The sequence below is a fragment of the Anolis sagrei genome, chromosome 2 (assembly GCF_037176765.1).
Source record: "Anolis sagrei isolate rAnoSag1 chromosome 2, rAnoSag1.mat, whole genome shotgun sequence".
Lineage (NCBI taxonomy): Eukaryota > Metazoa > Chordata > Lepidosauria > Squamata > Dactyloidae > Anolis > Anolis sagrei.
Genome location: NC_090022.1, coordinates 94831551 through 94855855, shown reverse-complemented (window position 1 = coordinate 94855855; position 24305 = coordinate 94831551). Strand labels below are relative to the sequence as shown.

Genomic DNA, 24305 nt, shown 5'->3' with positions numbered 1-24305 from the left:
ATTTCCCATTTGGTTTGGATGTGTTTGTTGCATATGGTGGGATAAGAGCTACATGAGAGTATCTGATCTAGGGAATACTAGGTAATGATATTTCAGATTGGTGTAAGTTTCTTCATTTCCCATATAAATTTTGCACATCAGAGGCAGCTTGGAAAGATAGATTTTTGACAAAGGAGGACTAAATTGAAGCAAATGTCTAGGTTTTTGCTTTTTATCTATGTAAAAAGTGAAACAAAACAGCAAGTGGGGAACATAAAAATAATATTGTATGACAACGTTTTCTTTTTATATCACAGATGATGTGATAATGTAAAGCTTTTTTTTTTGTTTTACTTTTCTGTGGCAAATAGGTTCTGTTGGGGCAACTAATATGAATGAACACAGTTCCCGTTCCCATGCTATCTTTACAATAACAATTGAATGCAGTGAGAAAGGTGTGGATGGCAATATCCACGTACGCATGGGCAAGCTGCACCTAGTAGATCTTGCGGTAAGCCATTACGTGCCCTTTAATGCAATTCTTATGACCTGGATTATTGTAGGAGCTGAGATGCTGTCACAAGGCATTTCATGGGTTTCTTCATGCAGAATAATCCTATGCTTTGCTCCTGAGAAGTCACTGCTGCTGTTTTCAATAATGCGTAACTCCCAAGCAGGTGTGCATAAGATTGCAGCCTCAGGCAATCTGAATAACCTAGGCAGCTTTCTTGGCTGATTGAAAATGTGCTAGATTCCCCTAAACTAGGTGAGTCTCCCTGTTCTTAATGCAATATTTCTGTTTCCCAGTTTGTATAATACTGTATCAGTTCCTTGAGGTCATGACATTTGGAAACAGAAAAAAAGCCTGACACTTTATTGGTCTGCTGACTTGTAAGCCTTTCACAATAATCCATGTAATGACTTGATTATTTTGCTTTCCCAGGGTTGGGGTAAGGAAACTTGTTTTAACTTGTTGGAAGAAAAACAGAGAATAAAGTGTACCTTAAAAATGATTGAGTTCTATTAGACATGAGCTTTTGTGGATTGTAGTCCACTTTAGCTGATACCATTCTTTACCAGTGAAATGGACTTGATACCAGAATACCTTATGCCGAATAAAATTGGTTAGTGATTGGGATACAGTCCACAAGCAAATCAAGTATTTGCTTGAAATTGTTGCTTGCAAGGTGGATAGCTGTCCAGGTGCTGGAGGCCAGTTTCCTCCTGAACTGCCCCCCCCCCCCCCCCGCTCCAAATCCATACATATATCCCTAATGGTACAATGGAATATATTGTATTGGAACCAAAATGGCCACTAGGAATGACGTTACAGGTTATGGCTAATGAAGGAAGTATTGGGAGGGGGTAGTTTTCAATTATTGGATAAAGGAAATTGTATTGTTTTGTACTGGGAGAAAGATGGCATGTAAATTACACAAATAAGCAAACAAATTGGATGACCTAAGGTGAGCTTCAGGGTCCCCAAAAGTGAGCTTTGGGGGCCACTTGTTGCTTGTAGGCCATATTTTCTCTAACCCTATTGTAGAGCCAGTTCGTAACGTTAGATTCGTTGCTGGATTCTTTCATGGAGTCCAGTTTTTTGGCACTACTATTGGCTTCTGAGTGTATCAAGGTTTGACCCTTACTGCTTCTTTCATGCAGGCAGTTGTCTTTCTTCCTTTTGCAGCATATTTTGTTATGTGTCCTGTTTGTAAAATGCACTTAGTATCTGAACTTTTCATTCCTCCTAATTTTTCTCTCCCAACAACCAGGGATCAGAAAGACAGGCAAAAACTGGAGCTACTGGGCAACGACTGAAAGAAGCTACAAAAATTAACCTTTCTCTCTCTACTCTTGGGAATGTCATTTCTGCACTGGTTGATGGAAAGAGCACTCATGTGCCTTACCGTAACTCCAAGCTGACTCGATTGCTCCAGGATTCCCTTGGAGGCAACTCCAAGACTATGATGGTAATAACAAGAGAGCCATGTGCAATGTTAGTGAATAGTGAAACAGATTCTGACAAAATAGGTAACTTTATGGAGGATCACTTCTCTTATATATCATGGCCTCCAAATAGGAGGGTCTTTGTGTAAGTAGGGCCTATGCTCTCTGGTGGCCCCCATGTCAGTGCTGAATCCATCCTAGGTTTTAGTTCAAACTTTAAAAGAGCGAAAAGGAAATTTGAATATACATTTTTCTGATATCTGCCTCTTGGATTTCATTACTTAATGTCAGAGCACTTGATGTCAGGGAACACAGTCACTATTTTGTATAAAGAGACTATGTTCCCTAAGGTAATGAAACACATAGTGAATGTCTGTTGTCTGTTATGTATGTTAAACTGCAAAATTGCAATCTGATGAGGGGGACTTATGAGAAACAGTGTTCCTATTGGAGTTCAAAGCATACAAAAAACTTCTGTGGAGTGAAGAAACCCTACAAGAACATCAGTGGTATCAGCTTTGGTGCCATTACTATGGGGCTAGGGAAAATGGATGGCTGTAATGTTCCTCATATATTTATTGTAGAGAGGAATTATGTTTAAACATAGTAGTGACCACACAGTCTTTTAATCTGGAGTAGGATTTACAAGGCAGTCTCATGCTCTGTTCTAGAGTCCACATATTCAGGGCTCACATGTAGGAAAATGTGGACTTGGTAGTAACTCATGGATTTGACAAAGGAGACCACTCCATCCCAGCCTAAATTTGTCCATGAACTGCTTACAACTAGATTTGATCAGTAGTTTCCTCTGTGAACAACATTATGTTGTTTGATTTGATTTGAACAGCTATATCTTGTTGTGTACCTGTCGTGCACCTGAAATTCTAGGGCAGGTGGCAGTCAGTAGAACTGCTTAAAAACAATATTACCAATTTGAACATTTAAGACAGGGAATACCCACAGATTATTTAACCAAGCTGAAATCACTAAACTTTGAAAGCTTGGGTGAATAAACAGGTTTTATGTTTGCTTTGAAATGAAGTCGCTATCAGTTGGCACAGTAACCAATCATTGGCCTGCGCCTAGTTTATCCTAAACTGAAGTTTGCCTGGTTCCTTAATCTTCTAAACCCTTAATTATATAACTTGATCTTTTGTCTTAGTGTGCAAACATTGGTCCAGCAGACTACAATTATGATGAGACTATCAGCACTCTGCGATATGCTAACCGTGCCAAGAACATCAAGAATAAAGCTAGGATTAATGAAGATCCAAAGGATGCCTTACTTCGGCAGTTCCAGAAAGAAATAGAAGAACTTAAGAAAAAGTTGGAGGAAGGTAACCTGTTGATTTCCTTTAATCCTACAAATAACAGTGATAACAATGTTTAGCACTGAGAATATTTTCAAATTTCTCCATAGAGGAATTTTGAATTTGAAATCGTTTTCTTGAATGTTTTTGTCCTGCCCCTTGCAGGAGTTGTGAGGTAGGTTAGGTTGAAAGACAGTCTCTGACCAAACTTCATGGCTGAACGTTTCAACCTGGGCCTTTCCTAATTTGTAAGTTGTGCTCTAGGGCTGCACTTCTTCTCATCTTCGGATGAAAACTTAACACCTTTCCATAAAATACTACATCTGCCTACATAATGTTATTTAGAGTTCATACTGGATTGCAAATGACATGCCATCTTCTTAATTTAGACATGTTTACAGGTAATGTAAAACAAGGGCTGTGGCAAACAAGATTTGGTCTGTGTCAAGACCTTTGCGGTCCTGTCTAGCTACCAATGTTTCACTATTGAATTGCTTGGAAAAACAAGCTCCTTAGATGTCTAGTTTTCTGGGAAGGCTAGGAAAGAATAAGAAATAAAATGGAAATGGGAAAGTATATGTGCATGTGTTACACCTGCCAAAATTCCCTTGTCATTGAGACCAGTGGCCATACCACCTAGAAAATTGTGGGCATTATCGGAAAAGAAGAAACATTTCTGAGCTGTGAACATAAAGTCTGTTAAGCTCCATACTGATAATTATAAAATTCCATAGGTGAGCTTTTGTTGAAAGGTGTTTTGTTTTTGTTTGTTTGTTTTATAATCCGGTTAAATAAACATACTGATACTTCAGGGGAAGAGATCTCTGGCTCTGAGAGCAGTGGTTCTGAAGAGGAGGAAGATGAGGATGATGGGGAAATTGGCGAAGATGGAGAAAAACGGAAGAAGCGAAGGGGTAAGGTGCTGAGAAAGCAACTCACTTTTTGAACATTACAGACAATATTATTTTATTATTTATTTATTTACTTTATTTATATCACACATTTCCCCCCTTGGGAGCGATGTGTAACAGATTACTGTACCTTTTGGAAACACTGTGCCTCCTTTACAAAGTTATTTATACCTTATTTATTTAGTTTATATTCTTTCTTTTTCCTGGCATAGAACTGAAGGTGGCTTACAACATAGACCCTGCCCTCTGCTCTTATTTGTGTCCTTTTGCTTGTGATAGTTTTCTTGAGCACAGAGTTACTAAATGACAGCAGGATAGTGTCAGCATCAGAACTCTTTGATCGAATCCTTGGATTCCATTGGATGGATGTTAAAGCTGTATTAAAGTGTTTTAACTGCATAGTGTAAATGTACCCAAAGAGAAGGATTTGCCCTCTTGTGGTAGTTATTGCTTTCATAGCTTCTGGCATGCTACATTATCCATGTGAAATGGGACGAGGTAAGAATGTCACCAGTCAGTTCCCTGTAATGTTCCCAGAGGTAGATAGGTCACTGTGACAGAATATATCTATAAACATTTTGGTTTTGACTGAGACCCAGGACCTGTGGAAGGAAGATATTGAAGACCAGAGTCCTCTTTCTCTTCTCCTGACCTCTTCTTCTTTGAGTTCTTAGTTGATCTTTCACTAGTTACAATTAAAAAGCCATCAAAGACCAAAATATTTTCATGGCAAAGCAGTGTTTGAAGAAACGAGAATGGTGTCTTTTTACTCAGACCAAGACTTTTGTTGATCATGCATTTGATTTTACATATAATGACATGTCAAACTAAGATGTTTATTACACAGTTCTACAGCAAAGCTATTGGAGAAAGATGTGCATCATTAAACTAATCTCTTGCCCTTTAGAGCTAATGCTTAGCATGTGTTTCTTGTTTCTTCTTCTTTCCTGGGTTTTCCATGGGGCCTGCTTCTCTGTTTTCCAGGCAGTAGCACCAGCAGTAGCTCAGACTCTACATGCTCTGTCATAGAAAAACCTCTGGACAAATCCTTCACTAGTGAGTGGGAGCTCTTAAGTCATCCAGTGAAGCTTTGGCCTTTCCATAACCTATGCACTCATTGTTTTGATGCTGCATTTTGCTCCCTGCCTTCAACATTGGTTTTGTTCAGAGTAAAGTGTGGATTATCCCCACCCACTAAATAAAGCATGCTTTTTACCTGCGCTGTTTAAAATTTTGGGTGGAGAGCACCTCTGTAAAGCTCGAAAGCATGGTGGTATTGATCTACAAAATAGACTGATTCTTAAAATATTATCTTGGCGATCTTTAATATTTTACCCTTGCACTGACTACATGTAATATTATTTATTTATTTATTTACTGTGTTTGCATACCGCTTTACTCAGCCTATCGGCGACTCAAAGCGGGTTCTAACAAAACAGTACACATAATATCATAATACAGATTAAAGCATTAAAACAGTATAAAACACAACAAAAGCAATAAAAACAACATCATTAGCGTCCCCTTATTGTCAAGCATTGTCCATTTCCATTGTCAGTTGGATTTTTACTTTTCTTTCTCTGGAAGCTTATTCTGGATAAAGGAGCTAGACCAAGTCCATAATCTTGTAATTTGGGACAAGATTGGCTGAAATGTTTGTTCTTGATTCCAAATTCCTTTACTCAGCGCATTATGCTGCATTTGAAAAATTTTCCACAGTCTTCCACATCAAGGCTGAGTAACTTTGAAATTCTCCAGATTAGTTCTCTTTGCTCTTAACAGCATAGCCAGCGGGGAAGTTTAATGGGAATGACAGTTCAACCACATATGGAGAGGCAAAGGTTCCCCAACCTATATGAAATCAATATTCCCCAGTCTGACCGCCAGGCATTTCCTATTCAGAGAGATTAATGGGAAACCCTGTGTCTCTGGGTTTTATTTTAGGTGTTAGAGATGTTAGGCAATGCCAACATTCCTTTAGTGTACACATGTCAGCATCACTGATCTTGACAACTGATGAGGAGGAACAAGGTGAAAGGGCTTTAATGAAGCACTTTCATTTGTATTTTGAAGTGGGCTTCCCACGCTCCTGTCCTAAGCCACTGCTTTTAGGAAGAATGCAATGTACTCCTTTGAGGAACAATTCATAGATGAAACTCCAAATTGACATATCTGTAACATAGACTGGGCCTTCAGATTTAAATGAAAACAAATACATGTGATTACTTTTTCCTTTATTTTATTTTATTTGCTTTTGCATGTTGCATGGTTTTTGTTTAGCTTTTTTGGCTGCATTTCTTCCTTTCCCTCTACCACTTTCCTTCTTTTCTTTGACAGCACCAGCTATAATGTGTGACTTCACCTCTGTGGAAGCATCTAAGTTTCTTGAAACATGTCTATTCAGTGTTGTGCTCAAATGAATGTTGATGCTTGCCGTGATCTCTTCCAGTGGCAGGTGGCCCCCATATCAATGCAATGGTAGATTTGCTCTGGATGCAAGTGTGGGCTTTAGTAGGATATTCCAGGTACCCTGTCCCCCTCTAAAATATTTCACCACCTTTGAAGTTTGAAAGGAAATCCAGAGTACTTTTACTCCCATGTGATATGGAAGCCTCCAGTCATTACTCAGATTTCCTGTGTTTGATTGGCCATCTCAGAGGCAGACAGTTGACTGACAATTGGAATCACAATACCAAGGAAGCTCCACTAGATATAAGAGGCAACTGGCTTCTTCAGATTCTCAAGTTTATACAATTTATATGGCAGATTACACTTTTTAATGCTTTTAGGCCCTGTTCTCTGTGGCAGATATATAGCACGGACACCAAGAATTAGCTTAATACTGTTCAGAAAAATAATGTTATCCTGTAACAAGGTGCCAATTCATGTTGTTCTTCAGTATGAGGTGCTTACTCTGCTTCAGTATAGAAGTAGGGTAGCAAGGCAAAGATTTAATCTTGCATTTCAGTGCTTAATTTGCTAGGTTTTTTCTTTTTATCTGCCAATGCACATTTTGATGAATGCTTTTACTTATGACCTTGTTTGTTTTGCAAAACAAATCAAGCAATAATATCTTTCTTTTTTCCCCCCCTCCCTTCTCCCTTCCTCTTTGTGCGTGTGCTGCCTCTCTGCGATTTGTTTGCCTCTTCTTCTTAAAATGCAAGATCAAGCAGGTTGGTGTGTTTGATTTGCACTCCATCTAATACAGTTTAAAGGACTTGCTTAAGGATTTTTTCCCAGACTGCCTAGCTATGCTCTCTCTCTTTCTCTCTTTCACCTCAGTTAATTCAAGGTGCATGCACTGAAAATGTTAAGATGATTAATGCAGTGCAATTACCAATTTAATTGAAATGGGATGACTATGAAGACAAAGTTTATTTATCATTATAGAAATGTAACTGTGGAAGAGAGAGATAGGGTATTCTAAGGGGCTTCCCCTTATAACAGCAATAAAACCATTGCCTATTTTCAGGTACAGTTGCTGTCATTCTAGATATATCTAGATAACGCAGATTTATGAAAATATGGGGGAGGGCAAACAAAACGGGGCAAACAAAGATGTCTTCCCCTTTTTTTCCTTCTTCTCATTTCAATTCATAGAGATTTCATTTTGGTTTGCAAGCCTACTCTACCTTGATAATTGTGTTCCCTTTTCCTTCCATCATTTTAATTTATTCCTTCATACATTTTGTTCTATTTTTCCAATGTGTTTTGTTCCCCGATTTTTAGTATTAAAATTCTGTCCTCTTTAGGAGTATGTTTTTAAAAAAAATCCATATAACAATAAATGAGCACAGTTCAACTCATTTCGCTATATAAGCTAGAATTGTGCTTCATGACTGGAAGGCATAATTGAGGTCAGTATATATTTGAGAGCTTCCATTACAAAATGTATAGAGCACATTCTTAGTAATGCATCATTTGCATTTGGCGTCAAGACTGAGAGATACCCCTGTCTCTTTGCTTCCTGACTGGATGATGATAAGGAGGTGAATCCTGGAAGTCCCAGTGACGGTCATCACTATAGATTGTTTCATTGCCATAATTACTAATTGCTGTAAATTACTAATGTAATGATTCATGTGAGGAGGCAAACACACATGTGTTTTTGGCTTGTGCTGTTTTTAATCAGCCTTTGTCCCTCCTCAAAGGAAAGAAGAAGGTTTCTCCTGACAAGATGATGGAAATGCAAGCCAAGATTGATGAAGAAAGGAAAGCCCTTGAAACAAAGCTTGATATGGAAGAGGAAGAAAGAAACAAAGCCCGGGCAGAGCTTGAAAAGAGAGAGAAGGACCTACTTAAAGCACAGTGAGCAGTTCAGACATTAAATTACTGTGTATTGACCTTGTATGTAGGTATAATCTGAATCATTAAATTTATTAACCTTTGCCCACCACTATTGTTTTAAAATACATTTTTATTGACAAAGACGATCTTTTTAATTTATAAAAGAACAAATAATCCCAAAATGTTTGTTATTTTGGCATATATAAATTTTTCACACTGGGGTCCTTTAAAGAGTAAGGATACACATGGAAGTAGACACTAAAATGTGTGCTGCTTGGTCTGCCTGATAGAGCTTAAAATCGTTATATTCACAAAGGTATTGAATCTTGTCTAGTTGCAGACTGTGGAGACGTGAACCCCAATTGCGGGCATCAGCCTCCTCAGTTAATTTCATACTTTCAGTGTATCATGGTGAATTTCCATACGTTTGCCTGTACTGCAAATGATGTTAGTTTGGGGATTTTTCCCACTCCAGATGCACTTGAAATACTACCAAACAATACATGTAAACACATCCCACATTTTACACATTTTCACAGACCAAATGAAGACTTTTCTCATCCTTTCCAGTTTGTCCTCTATAGAAATTCAAGCTACACATCCCAAACATGGATATTGTTCTCAGTTTGTACAACATACTCAACACTACAGAGGAAGAATGGAATTCTTTGAATGTCAATCTGTTGCATTGAAAGGAGAGTTATTAATACCTCTGTCTTTGCTCACTCTCCAAATGTCCCTAACGTAGGCCCAAAATACTAAACAATGTGAGATTTCAGAAGTAGACAGACTTATCAATCCCTATTTCTTTACCTCTTCCTCCTGCCAATCACTACTTAGTTCCTCATGAAAGGTTAAATAAATCAGAGCACTAAATGTAAGAATAAGACTCAGAACTTTCTGCCTAGTACAGCTTGCATCAGTATCGAGATTTTTCTTGAGAAAAACTTTTAAATGCCTCAATATCCCCTAGTGGAGAGGAGGAATTGCAGAAAAGTAGGCCCTGTTTGGCTTAACTAGAACTGGCATAGAATTAACCAACTGAACCAAATATTTCTCTAGCAATTTGGGGTTTCCCAACTGAGGAATAAATATAAAAAACCACTTTGACTTCAAGAATCAGTTGTGAAGCTAGAATCTGCCTCTCTAGAATTCTGATTCAGAAGAACTTGGGTTCTTAACTTTCTCTTTATCCAGGCAAGAACACCAGACTTTGCTGGAGAAGCTGTCAGCTTTGGAAAAAAAAGTGATTGTGGGAGGCGTAGATTTGCTGGCTAAAGCAGAGGAGCAGGAAAAGCTTCTAGAAGAATCCAACATGGAGCTTGAAGAACGTAGGAAAAGAGCAGAGCAGCTCCGTAAGGAGCTTGAGGAGAAAGAGGTTTGATTCATATTGGTTGTGTATTGTTTGATTGCTTTGTTGCAAAATAAAATACATTCACTGATTTCCTTACTTGGGATTTGCCCAAAAATTCATCCAAGGAAGGGGGTCTTTAGTAAGGAAGTCAACTGAAGAAAAAGGCAGGAAGGGTAGTCATATTTCTTGGATGTGGCAAAGTTTTGCTATTCAGGATCACTGGATAATGGGTATATGTTAATAGGCACTAACACCAGTAATCTCGAGGGTTGGTTTGCTGGAATTTGTGCCAGCAGTGATAGTCCCTTGAAATTACATTGATGTAGCTCAGGCCTCTGAGACCACTTATAGTCTAAAAGGCAAAGTTGACACAAATCTAGTAACTTGAGAGAAAATTTCAGGTTGCACAAAAACAACCTGAAGGATAAGATGAATCATTATCCTTCTTGAAAAAAGATTGACTCTTAAGTTGGCCGGTTTCCAAAATAATTTGGAAGATTGCAAAAGAGCCTGTGGCCAGTTTGGTTTTGGTATTGTCTTGATGAAACTAGGCATTGAGACAAGATTTGAAGTTCCCAATTTAGCACACAGAGGACTTTGGCTATATTCCCATCATTTCTATAGATGCGATTAATGGGACTTGCAAGTTACACTCTGCGCTCCCCCTGTAAGTAAACAAAGTTGTGTGAGATTGAGATTTCTAAATCAAGAAGGGGACGAAGTTAAATTTGAATTACCTAGCATACATTTCTTATAAGAATCCTTCCCTCTTCCACATTTATTTATTATTTATTTATTTCTTGCACTTATTGACCGCCACTCTCAGCCCTAGGGCGACTCGTGGCGGTGAACAGCAACATAGAAAAGACAGTTTACAGTAAATCAAGACAGTACACAACAATCTACTACTACATAACATGTACTTATGCTAAAAATCCGCTTCGTCATATCCTGGGGTCATAGTCGATTTCATAGTCGTAGTCCATTCCGGTCATCAATTCCAATGATATGGCACTCAGTTGAAGGCCAGCTCGAAGAGCCATGTTTTCAGGCTCCTACGAAAGGAGGAATAGCATCCTTTTACCAGCACATCAGTTGGAGAATTTTTATTAATTTTGATTCATTTATCCTATTTTTGTCCTGTAAATAGCAAGAGCGTTTGGATATTGAGGAAAAGTACACCAGCCTTCAGGAGGAAGCACAAGGGAAGACCAAGAAGCTAAAGAAAGTCTGGACAATGCTAATGGCAGCAAAGTCAGAGGTCAGTATTGGATCCCATTTCTGTTTTTTTCTGATTTTCTGTGTTAAAGGAACAGAATAAATGTTTCTGTGTGATTTTGTGGGCATATGTGTATGCACAAATAAATCTTGAAAATAGAAAAGAGGGCATTGGTCACACAGTGGAGTAAAAAGAAACCATGGAAGGGCGAGCCTTTTGGGTTCTGCGTGTGTATGAGTTTTCTGTCGGATTCTGGTTAGTCACTTAAGTTCTTCCCCCAAACTTTGAATGAAGTTGTACAGAGTCATAGAGAGTGATGACGTCCAAATACTGATGATACTTGGCTCTATATTTCTTCTTGTCAGAGCTGAGTAGGGTAGTAGAAGTGCTAGACTGCTTCCTAGTTTCAGTAATGTCCTGGATGAAGTCTAAGGAATGAAATGTTAGTTGGTAATTTGGAAGACCTAGAAGGAGCTGTTTTACCTTAACGAACAGACATCTAGTGTAAAGATAACTCTTAATACTTTACTGTGTCTTGCTAGGTGACATCTATGACGTAAAATACTTTTCACCAGCATAAGTAAATGTAACACTAGATCTGGCCGGACAAAGACAGGTTGTTTATTTATTTATTTATTTACTTCATTTGTATACTGCTCCTCTCAGCCCTTAGGCGACTCGGAGCGGTTGTTGTACTGCATTCTGTATGAAGTTACCCTTGAGAATAGTCTGGAAAGTTCTATTCATTCAGGCCAATCAGCAGCCTTTTTGACCAGAATTCTAGATATATAACACTAGGTATAAATTTGGGAGCCAATGTTGTATAGTGGTTTACATATTGGATGACAACTTTAGAGATCAAGATTCAGTTCTCGCTTAGTTATGGAAACCCACTTTGAGACCTTGATCAAATCACAGTCTTTCAGCTTCATAGAAGGTCAACTCCCCTCTAAACAAATCTTCCCATGACATGACCACTTTCAGTGTACCATAAATAAAAAATGTCTTGAAGGTACATAACAACAAGAAGAAATTATAAACCACCTGCCTTGATTACCATTACTTTTTCAGGCAGAGTTCAAGGTACAGGTTTGAAACCTTTAAATCCATACATTCTGGGGTTGTTAAGTGGAGAGAGAGAAATTTTGTACTCCATTGATACCAATGATAGGTTAACAGGAAATCGATTCTGTTTCATGTATAAATATGTAGTATTTTATGTTATATATTGTTTGATGTTTGTGCATGAAGTTGTTATAATGTTTTATTAATATAGTGTTTATATGCTTACATATGTGTATTTTGTCTAGAATGTATATTAATGATATACTATAAAATATATTTGAAAAGGAAATGAACATTTCCCATTTTACTTTTGAATCGCCGGACTTTCAAAAACATTTATTAAGCATTTAAGTGTGTTACTAAGCACTAGAGAAAGAAAAAACTCTTCTAGTGATTTAAGTCTCATATTCTTGACAAAGTGAGAGGAAAGGATAATGAGGTGAAAATGAAGGCACACTGGTGTAATCTGAGCCTTCTCACTTTAAAAATGACCTGACCATTAAATAGAAATCCATCTACAAGGCATGCTAGGAAAAGATGAAAATCTTCTGAATAATTCAGTCTTGCTTGAGATGGTTATGATTATCTTAAGTAGTAGCAAAATGCACAGGTTGCTTGTGAGAGCTCATTGTAGCTTTTTGCTTATTTGGCATGTATTTCCCAGATGGCGGATCTGCAGCAGGAACATCAGAGAGAAATTGAAGGCTTGTTGGAGAACATCCGACAGCTTAGCAGGGAGCTGCGTCTTCAAATGCTCATTATTGACAACTTCATACCTCAAGACTATCAGGTGAAAATTAAGGGAGGCTGAAATTTATGCTAAGGGATTTAGGAACAATTCTAGAACAAGCATCTCCTGTTTCCCTCCTTTTCTAAGGGCTAGTTGTTGCGTTCATGAAACTGCACTTTTAGTTTCCTCTGTTAACAGTATTCCATGATGCCCTTGTCAGGGCTTGAGACCATAGATTATAGGGCGCATTAAGAATGAATTGCTTCTCACCTGCTTTCTTCAGGCTCAGATGATTGTTTGGGTTTCATTGGGATGGAACCAGTGGACAGTAGGGTTGTGCAAAACTTCAGAGATCCATTTCATTTCATAATTTAGAGATTTGTATTACTAATCAGAATGGGACGCCTCTGAAGCATTGCAAAATGAAATGGAAGCCCCCAAAATGTTTCAGATTAGTAAAGATTTGTTGTTTTAAAGCATTTCAAGCTGTTTCTTGGGGGAAAAAACTTTTTAAAATCCCTAAAAATCAGTAGATGAACTTTTTTTTTGAAAGTTTGCAAGATTGATTCTCTGCTTCAGTTGTCTCATTGTGCAGAAATTCAAGGGGATATCTCTTATAGGGTTTTAAAAATTATTTGTAAAAACTTTTTAAAATTCCTAAAAATTAGTGGGTGAAAGAAACATTCTGATACCTGGCAGGCTTACAGTCATAAATGCTGCCTACAGGTGTGCCAAGTTTCACCCTGACAGCCATAAAAATGACAAATGAGCCTTGAAATTTCCCCCCTTGTCACTAATGGAACAAATCTCAGCAAAACCACTACGAAGTTTCAGAGCTTCAGATTACGAAATGAAATAAGACCCCTCCAAATCTTTACGAAATGAAGCTGAAGATACCCGAATCTCTGAAACTAATTACTAATCGGATTTCAGCCACTTCGCACACTTCTGCAGCTGCAGCTGCCACATATAATCTGCTGATCATATGGAGCTTCAAGTTTCAGAGGCAATGTGCCCTTAAATTCTAGATACTAGAGAGATATAGAGCCAGATGACCTTTGCCATCATTCATTTGAATGAATTCTTAGAGACACCTGGCATCTTTGATTAGATGGATTTTGATGTTCATCCATTCCTTACTGATCATAGCATCTGGGATGAAGTTATCATCAATGGGAAAAGAAAGTGGGAAATTAAGCACCACAGCAATCCTGAGCTACTTTGGGTAGGAAATTTGAGATGTGAGGAAGAAAGGAGTGAAAATTGTTATGTCCTTTGTTTTTACAGTAGAATGTATTAAAAGATGCTGGTTCAAATTCCATCCTTATGTATCAAAGTAACTTGACTGCATTTGGGTACTGTGCCTCTTTGACTTGGGGGAAAGTTCATTTGCTGTCCTAATTCACCGAATAAAATGTCTTTGGTCAGTCCTGTTTCATCTCAACTGGTCAAAATGGTTTGGAGATTTTCTAGAAAATATGCTGTTGTTTTTTAACCTTCTGATTGTGAAAATATGTCATACAGCTGAATTTAAGTGCATACTTTTTTTCTTATTTCCTTAAAGGAAATGATTGAAAATTATGTCCACTGGAATGAAGATATTGGAGAGTGGCAGCTGGTATGTAAGCACAACACGAAAAAGGGGGAATAATGGTATAAAGTGTTTGTTCACCTTGAAATATCTTGTTTTCTTCTGAAGTCCTTTCTCAAATCTACCAGTGCTATCCAGTTTGTATCACTAGATAAAAAGAGCAGCAGCAGTAGGCCATTAAATTAATGCTGCTGTGTATTGTGTTTTGGCCTTTTATTGTCCTAGATGGATGGATGGATTGATAGATATATCATATGCAATATCTGGCATTCTCAGTAGATGGAGATGTCCATGAATGGGTAGCCATCCTGAAGTGGCCATCCTGTTGCTACCCAAACTAGATGAGATACAGCATTATTTAAAAAATAACTGTGTACTTCATCATTCCATTTTCAAAAGAGTCCAAGCTCTTTTTTACTTGAAGATCACTCACTGACTCCAGTGAAACTGATTGCTATGTGAATGTTCTAGATTGAGCAAATGGTGAATGAAAAGAGCATCTCCATTAAGATCTTAAAGAAAGGGCTCTCAGAAGAGTGGGATTGCTTGTATGATATCCAATTGCCTTTATCACTCTTTTTCTTTTCTTTTAAGAAATGTGTTGCATACACTGGGAATAACATGAGAAAGCAGACTCCGGTGCCTGATAAGAAAGAAAAAGATGTAAGAGACATTTTGTAGCTGTGGGCTCTTGTAATTATCTATCTGTCTTCATTTATGCTTATCTAAGATTCTAACCACACACACACACACACACACCTCCCATCTTGATAGTCGGATTTGACTTGACCATTGAATGTCAACTCACAATGTCTCCTTTTCCCCACTATTAGCCCTTTGAGGTGGATCTTTCCCATGTGTATCTGGCTTACACTGAAGAAAGCCTGAGGCAGTCTTTGATGAAACTAGAAAGACCAAGGACATCAAAAGGACGATCGAGGCCCAAAACTGGCAGAAGGTCAGAACTGTTATAACATATGGGTTTTGCTTAGACATTGAAACTTAAATAAGAGGTTTTCACATTATTCCCATGGGCCAAAGCTGCCCAAGGCTCGACACAAGCAGGGGGAACATCCCTGGTCTCAATGTGAAGAGCTTGGTGAATATGCTTGTTGCATATATGGCCTTGTCCTGATGCTAAAAGGGGTGAGGATGCCTCCTCTGTTTGATGTGCACTTCCAACCTAAGGATTCAGGCCTGTGTGGCAGACCTGATCATCCAGTGTGTGCAGCTGAGAAGAGTATAAGTGAAAATATATAAGGATATATTTATATTCATATACAGTGGAACCTCAACTTAAGAGCATCCCAACTTAAGAGCATTTGAGTTAAGAGCAATAGCTCATCCTGGTTTTGCTTTGACATGCAAGCAGTGTTTTGAGTTAAGAGGTAGTGCCAGAGTACAAGATTTTAGGGCTTCAAGGGAGCAGCCTTGTGCCACTGTGCCTCGTGCTCTTGCCTACTTTGGGAGATTGCTTTGCTCTTGTCTGCTTTGAGGAACTTTGTGTTAGTTGATTTTGTGTGGTTTTTATTCCTGGTATGTTTGGCTTCATGAAGAGAGAGGGAGGAAGAGTGGGAGGGAGGCTGGAATGGGTACAGTATGAAGATAACTATGCTTTTAATTTTGTTGTTCTTCAGTGTCCTTTAGCTCTGAAATAGAGACCATTTTCTCCTAGATGGAATAGTGAGTAATGTGAAGTTTTTCTCTCTTTTCCAAACAGGAAACGTTCTGCAAAATCAGGAGCTGTGATCGATTCATTACTTCAGTAGACTTGAAACAGCGTGATTTCAGAAAAGATAAAGAAAAGATGTGTGTGGCTCAATGCACTGCAAAATTATGCAAATTCTTGATTCTGGAATTCGCAGAAGAGTTTGATGTCTTGTTGGCACTGAAGTTGCTATAAAGGCCTGCAGTGGTGGCTTGAGACAGCAAGGAAATACATTTCTTTTGATTGATTTTTCCATCTTTCACACTAACATAACATGTTTAATCTGAGCTGTGTGGTGACAGTAAACTTGTCAGTGTTACTGATGTTGCTCCAGACATTATGCAGGAGAAGCTATTGGGGAAACCCTGTGTTTAAAATGGCATGTATAGATTGGAGGCAGGTGTGCGTGCATGCGTGTCTAATTTTAAAGCACATTAGCTCTGTTGTAAGTAGGTGGCCAGAATTCTCTACCCGATATATACAGTTTTGCTTTATATATTGCCATTTGTCACTTGTACTGTTCTATGCTTGCAATATTGCAGACATCTGCTTTTTCTTTTCTTTTCCGGAGTGGTAGCTGCAGAGTCCTGAATCCTTTTTTGTCCTCGCATCTATGTACAAATAACTTTCAGTTCCTTTAGCGTGTGCATAATACTCATAGATGTAACTTGTTGTTAAACAGAAACTGTTGCAAACCAAGGTGGTGGTGGGCTTCTCTTTAGGGATCCCTGAGAGTTAAATCACAGCTTTGAAATGGGCCACTCTTGGTTTTGGGAACAATTCGCTGAGCACTGACTGTTAAACAAATTACCTTTCATTTTGACCAAGGTAGGCAAAGTTCCTGTTGGAGGAAGATGGGAATAGTGCTGAGCGGCTAATGGCCTTTTTTTTTTCTTTTTTTTTTTGCTCAAGAAAAAATACATATCAATATTAGAAGCTACTTGCAAGCAATATTCCAGGGTAAAGAGCATTGTTGTGTTTTTATTACTTCAGATAAAAGTCCTCCTGGAGGGGAGGAAGGGATTTTTGACCCTACCCTGTACTTGCAAGAAAATTGACAAGGATCCATGTTGGGTTTGCTGTAGAGCAGACTGGGGGTCATGCAGCACCCCAGGTGACATTGGAAGGCAATGCCCAGCATCCCTAGCCCCTTATAGTACCAGTTCACCTATAGACTGAAAAAGATGAGTTAGCGATTTCATTTTTGGTAATGGGCTTTGAGGACTTTAAGTGCAAGGATCCATATTGGGTTTGCTGTAGAGCAGAGTGGGGGTCATGCAGCATTAACTGAGCCCCAGTAATGGTCCAAGATACAGAAGCCCCAGTAATGGCTTCTGCATCTTGGGGTCTTATTCCAGCATCTGCCCACAGTAATGCGCAGCACTTCTTAACCCCTACTCCACAGTGTCACTGAGCATGAAAAGTTTCCTTTTGCCTTCTGTGTTAAGTGTTAACTTAATTCTGTGTGACATTTGGTGGTAATAGCTGATGTTCAAAACCTTGTTTACAGTTAAATATTGATATAGTTGAGGCTTGCAAATTGAAATGTGTTGTTTTTCTGGAGAAAGCAAGCATAACTACTCTTAAAGAGCAATGCCATTTTAAAAAAAGAAAGAAATCCCTTGGTTCTTCTTTTGCATTCTTGGCTCAGAATTAGCTTTCTCTAACCTTGCGCCTGACAGATGGCTGGCTAACACTCACATCGTCCCCAGGCAACATATCCTGCTGACTGGCAAATATGATACATGTAGTCCAACATATGTGTTACAGATGCAGGTTATGAAAGGTTTTCCTAAATCACCTGAACCAAATAGTTTTGGGGATAGAGTGAGTGAACCTGGAATACATTAGAAAATGGCATTGGGCTTGGTTTTCTGACTGTGAAGGAGCAAGGGACACCTCCCTAGAATGTGAAGAACCACTCCATTGTTACTGAGGTAGTTCTTTAGTTATTCCAGAAGCAAGAAATACAGATTTTTCCTTTTCTTTTTCACCATTCCACATATTTACTTGGCACATACTTATTCCTTAATTTTTTGAAGATCTGTTGGTACCATAGCTAATATACTAACTACTGTTCTATACATACTGTGTGTGACTGATGGCCATATCTGCTACTTTATATATTTTAAAAGCCTGATTTTTAGGACTATGTGACTTGTATATTCAGAAAGTACAATGGCTGATGTAGAAAAATTCAGACAAAATTGTGATTATACTTTGGGAACAAGATGTGCAGTTGATTGTGAATGACTCTTAGTAATTGCACCAAATTACTGTATGGAACAATTCTTACTCCTTTTTACTGCTGTTCAATTTCAGCTAAATGTCAGCGGAAGAAAAAGTGGTAATAAATATGGATTATATATTTTGGTAGTGGATGAAGATCAAAAAAGATTACTTCAGGATTCATAGCTGAGTTATAGCCCCCTTCCCCCATCAACTGTGCTATGGAAAGAGAGACATATGTGTTTGCTTATATTGTGGTGGTTGTGCATAAACTACTTATTCAAATGATTTTTAATATGTTTGTTTCATTTAAAAATGTTTAGTATATATTTACTGAATAACTAGGTGGCAAAGGCAATAATATGTTGGACTTTGTAGATGATTGCATTCGAACCTCCTCAACTCTATTAACTCCTCCAAAGAGGCCTTGCTGTTACAATATGCCCTATAATAAAGAAGTTATAGTGGGATTTACAAGGAACCTGAAGAAGAATCTGTATAATCACTACTCCTGGATTTCATTGGTGTGTTTGTGGATACATCAACACAGGAATGGGAGCTGTCTTGAGTTTTGCTCATTTCTTTTCTGCTGGATTAGGAATGCTTCCATTCTTGCCTTCCTCCTCACAGTTGCTGTCAGAGGAGAGGAAGTCTCCAAGCAAGTGTTTTCACACTGATGACTCAATAATTGTGAGTTTCACAGTGTAGTAATTCTCAGCTTTAGCCATCTTGATGTTTTGGACTTTGACACCCTGAAGCCTCAGTCAGCATGACCAATGACCAAAGAATCTGAGAGCTTCAGCCCAAAACATGTAGAGGTTTGAAACTATTGCCATGATGCCCATTGGGCATTCAGGTTGTCTGCTAAATTATACCTTGATTTTGGTAAATTGTACACAACAAGAGAAACAGTGTCCAATAATTAACCAATGGGAATGCCAATGTAAGTCCTGTCCCCTTGACTTCTACTGGAGTAATTATCTGCACATTTTCGTTTTGCTACCCAAATTTTGATTCTAGAGATTTTAAATCCAGACTTGTCAAGTGGTATCACATGCCTCTATAGGAGGTTTAAGAAGGACTCGTGAAGACCTGACTGTTGTTTTTATAAATATCAAAATATTTCTCTTAACGTATAGCCAATCTGTTATATACTTCATAGTTGTTTTATGTTCTCAAGCCATTTACTTGGTCTTAAACGTGAGACGGTGTGCAAGAACACACTACTTTTAACACAAAGGTAGCGAGAGACACATGGCCTTTGAAACCATGGGGTTGTAACACATTCAATAATCCTCACTTTGCTGATAGCAATGCAATACTCACTGAGTACCATACAGTGTGGGTGGCCATGACTAAGCTTCTATAGTTTGACCACAGCTGAACACAATGCACAACCTGTCTCTGCATTGCCTACTTCAGTCTTTACCCTTCGGCAGCATTCGCAGCCTGCTTGTAAGTCTAATTCATGGCTATACCGTCACTATTGAAAAGGGTAGTTTAAATCACTTGGCAAAGAAAACACTATAGAGCCAGTGGTTTGCAAATCTTCAGTTGATCCTTGCCTTCGTTTATTCCTGCTTTCATAGTAATCCAGGGAAAACGTCCTTAAGCCTGTATTTTTCCTTTGGTTTCTGTTGCAGCATATACAACTCTTTGTGTATGTACTATGTATGGAGGATTTGTTTTTTTTAAACCATCTTACCTGGTTTCCGGATTGCAAAAGGAGAGGGGAGGGAAGCTGTGCTCAGTGCCTTTGCATTTAGTTACCTTGCATTCTTTACACTTTTAAATTATAGCAACTGAATATGGGTCCATGCCATCAATGTTGTATATAATAATGAGATTTTCCAAAAAATTGTACAATTTGTCCTTATTTATGGTTTTGCTAACTTCTTAAACTTAATGCTTCTGTTTGTGTTTTTTGTTGTGTACAAAGAGTATCCCTTACGTTGTATATAGTGGTACAATGTCTCAATACTGAGCATGTTGATGCCAAGAAATAAACACCTTGGATTTCCAGTGTATGTGGTTTTGTTGTCATTCTGGGATCTACCCAACCTCATGATGGTAGATAGTACTTTACTGCTTAAACCAGGCACCTGCAAAGTGTGGCCCTCCGACTGTTTGGGTCCCCAACTCCCAGAATTCCTGACTACTGAAAAAGCTGGCTGGGGCTTCTGGGAGTTGGAGGCCACAGCTTGAAAATGCCTGGCTTAAACCCTCCAGAGTAGATTTTGGAGGAATGGGGGAACAAGGGAACCAGCAACAGGTTCATTTGGCAGGTGAACAGTCTGGCATACAGTACTGGATGAGTGGAGAAAGAAACTCTCTTTGGAGCACTGTTTTGCAGTGCTCATTCTGGAAAATGTATTGGCAACCACTTGCTCCATGTTTTGCTTACTGACCAAAGTGCAAACATTTCATAGGATGCAGCTGTGGTAGTTAAAGTAGCATGGCAATTGTATTGTTTTGTGCTGAAAGCAGACCCCCCAGTGTGTGACTTCATGGAAGAAGCGGTTGCTGTAAAGATGATCAGGAAAGGGACTGGAAATGAAACTACAGATATCATGCCCTTGCACATAAATATTGTGCTGCAAACATTATTGCATCAAAAATATTATTGTACTTCCCCATATTGTACAGATACATATGTTTCCATGAACAGCAACAATTTTATCAAGGAGCTGGGACAACTTTCTCTACAAAGAAAGATTTCGGGGGGAAAGACTATTACTGTTTAAATCTATGCATCTTGAGTGGTTTTCTTCGTCTGTCACAATACTTGAAGCTCCAGGTGGTTGAGAAGATTCAGGACAGATTAAAGGAAGCACTTCCTCCATTAGGGGAAAAATAGGAAAGATGGATGAAGAACTACAAAGCATGATGTAATGATTTGAGAAGGGTTTGAATCCCTGCTCAGCCATGGAAACTCAGTGGGTGACCTTGGGAGAGAGTCAGGCATTCTGACTTTAGAGGAAAGGCAACAGCAAGAGCCCTCTGAAGAAATCTTGCCAAGAAAACCCAACAATAAGTTTGCCTTAGAATCAATAGTCTTGAGGGCACACAACAGTATCACCTTGAGGGCAGGATATCCTCACTCCTGGTCTACACCAAGAAGGACTTGCATCACATTTGCTGTTGTGGATGGCAGTGAACATATGCAATAGTGGTAGCGAAGTAAGATTTCTGTGCTACTAGGGCTGTTCAACAGTTCTTAGTATAAGTCGCATTTGTGAATTGTCTGCTGTTTTCTGCTGAATTATTTGTTTTGTCATCTTCAGCTCCTCAGAACATTGAGGTGGTGACATAGCTCTACATCTGGGTTAAGGGCATGCAGGAGTAATCCTTTTGCCTACTCCAAAGTGTGCATCAGGTCCTGAGGAAGATCTCCACACACAAACAAAATTAGTTTTAAGACAAACCTACACAATCTGTGGATCTCCAGGTTTTTTGGACTTCAGCTCCCAGAATTTCTGACCATTGGAAAGCTTGGCTAGGGCTTCTGGGAGTTGGAGTCTCAAACACCTGGAGGACCAAAAGTTGTGCAGGCTTATTTAAACTATACAACCTCATCCCCAACAGAGGAACTTCTGAGACAGTAAAGAGCAGGGAAGTGAGCAATGCCGTGTCCAGCTCTTTCCAGCACATTGGAAATGCCTCCGTTGAGAGGGCTGCAGGGTTTAAAAGGAAGGTTTTGAGGCGCTCTTTTGAATTATGGTAGTCCAACAGATGAAAAAGTGAATTGGTGTGATATGATGCCATGTTGGGCTTATGATACTATCATGACTGAATAGGGAAACACTGCAATCTTAAAAACAACATTGCTTCATTTTATTAAATGCAAAATGTTTATTAAATTATAAATTCATACAAGTAAAAAACAATGACTGGATAAAGTTTTTTAAAAAACAGCATAATAGATATATTTAAATATTAAATACTGGCATGTAATTCTTATAGTTTGAAATAATTTAAATGATTGAGAAGATGTACTACAAAATACTTTTAAAATACTTTAAAAATAAATATAACACAGTGCCAATACAAAGTGAAGGACATTAATACTTTCACTCATTCTTCCATTTTTCTGGATAAGCTCAGCAACCATTTACTGTGAATTAAATATGGGCTAAGAACCTGCGTTGGGAAACATGGCATAACATTTGCTACAACAGAAATATGAAATATCTCTTTTCCCACTCTTATAGGACCCACTTTCCCACTTTCCCATCCACTGCTATGTAGTGACTAGTGTATGGCATAGAAGCATCTGATTGTGTGACCACAGCCAGACCCACAACAATGAGGGCACCTTCTAGGACCTTTCAGGAGTCTTCTGGAGGTCCTGGAAGATGGCTTCATTCATGCCCACTTGGTTGTAGTCAGGTAGTGAGATGTTTCTCTGCCTCCACCAGCCACTGCATAGCTATGGGAAAGGGGAATCAGGGGGAAGGTCAAGAGAATCTGATACAAACAAACAAAAGACATACACTGACATAAGGTGACTTATGCCTATATATGTCATAAGATGGCAGGCATGACAAAAATTACATGCATATACCATAATAAGTTACCAATGAACAAAGGTTATCAGTATCCACCAGATGTTACTGGGCTGCAACTCCTAACATTTGTTGTTTTAAGACATGCTAAGGCTGTTAGGACTTGCAGTCCAAATGCATCTGGAAGGTCAGATGGTTCCTATTGTCATATGAGCCCTATATTGTTCAAGATTCAGAAGGAAGTGAAGAAATACAAAGGTCACGTAATGAACACTTCTGGTCTCAAGCATTTCAGAGAAAGGATACTCAACCTGTACTTCATCAGCCCAACTTCACATCAGAAAAAAGCTGCTGCTATGTTTTCTTGCATGTGGATATTAGGAAGTGTCATTAAGGACATGTTCTATTTCTCCCCCTTTCTCTAAGGTCAGTGTTGAATTAATAGCAAATTCATTCACATAAGTCTGAACTATTGGCCATGGAACAAACAGGTGGTTGGTGCTGGTTTGGAAAGAAAGAAACATCTGAAAATGTAGATACTCCAAAAGGATGAGAAAAAATAAATACAATTTGCAACATAGGATGTGGTTTAAATTTTTTACCTATGAAAAAAGTTTTAGCACCCTTGATTATTATCTATGTCACAGCAGAATCTATTGAAAAGAGTCTGTTCATCCACCCATCAGACAGATGAATGAGTGACAAACATATAATGCAAATCACATTCCTGCACATGCCCTTTCCTCATGCTCCATCCTATGTGCTTGTGTACAGGGGTGAACAAGAAAGTGATTTGTGTCTATATTTTTATACTCTTAATTATTCCAATTACATCCTCAAAGCATTATTTAAGAATAAGAAACACTGGGGAGGCCTTGATTTCTTAGAAAAATATTGACTCCATTCTCTGGTAAAAGAAACTTTCCTGGTCAATATCGTTTTGCACATATGTTGTACAACGTCTGGACATAATTGAGCAGTCTGGGGCAGAATTCCTTCAGAGTGATATGGCCGGTGGAATTGTTTGATGACTGGCACGTGTCCTGTAAACAAGGAAGGACAACAGATCTGTGATGTTTGTTCAGCTTCAATAGTTCTATACTGGCTGTTATGGAAATAAAATATCGTGGACCACGGTCTCCCATCTTTAGACACATCTCATGCAAAGGGAAGTCTTGTGTCTCTTGAAATAAGGAAATACAACATTTCCTCTGATATGAATGCGACCCATAAACCACTTGGCTCTGACCGAGATAAAGAGACACCAGAAGAAACAAAGCAGCTCAAAAGGACTACTTTGTTTTTGCTGGTGAAAGTTGCATCCCATGTGCTAGTTATTATGATTTATTAAACTTCAGGCATCACCCCATTCAGAAGAGGGACAAGAGGCCACAAGGGCTAGCTAATAACCTCTCGTGATCCTTATAACTATTCCTATATTATCAGGGGCTTAAGAATCCAACTGAAACC

At 38.7% G+C, this 24305-nt stretch overlaps 1 protein-coding gene across 2 annotated transcripts in view; it reads left to right on the top strand.

The window, feature by feature from the left end:
* The window catches only part of KIF3A (kinesin family member 3A), a 32207-nt gene extending 11855 nt beyond the window's left edge, over positions 1-20352 (top strand). The window contains exons 6-18 of one of the 2 annotated variants that reach the window (XM_060765211.2): positions 351-490; positions 1752-1949; positions 3089-3263; positions 4049-4150; positions 5132-5203; positions 8299-8455; positions 9632-9812; positions 10939-11049; positions 12737-12862; positions 14367-14420; positions 14988-15056; positions 15227-15351; positions 16114-20352. In XM_060765211.2, the coding sequence (XP_060621194.1) occupies positions 351-490; positions 1752-1949; positions 3089-3263; positions 4049-4150; positions 5132-5203; positions 8299-8455; positions 9632-9812; positions 10939-11049; positions 12737-12862; positions 14367-14420; positions 14988-15056; positions 15227-15351; positions 16114-16162 (1559 nt within the window). In that variant the 3' untranslated portion in view covers positions 16163-20352. The remainder of the gene's footprint in view (positions 1-350; positions 491-1751; positions 1950-3088; positions 3264-4048; positions 4151-5131; positions 5204-8298; positions 8456-9631; positions 9813-10938; positions 11050-12736; positions 12863-14366; positions 14421-14987; positions 15057-15226; positions 15352-16113) is intronic. The other variant, XM_060765212.2, reaches the window with a different exon arrangement.
* Positions 20353-24305: the final 3953 nt, after the last annotated feature.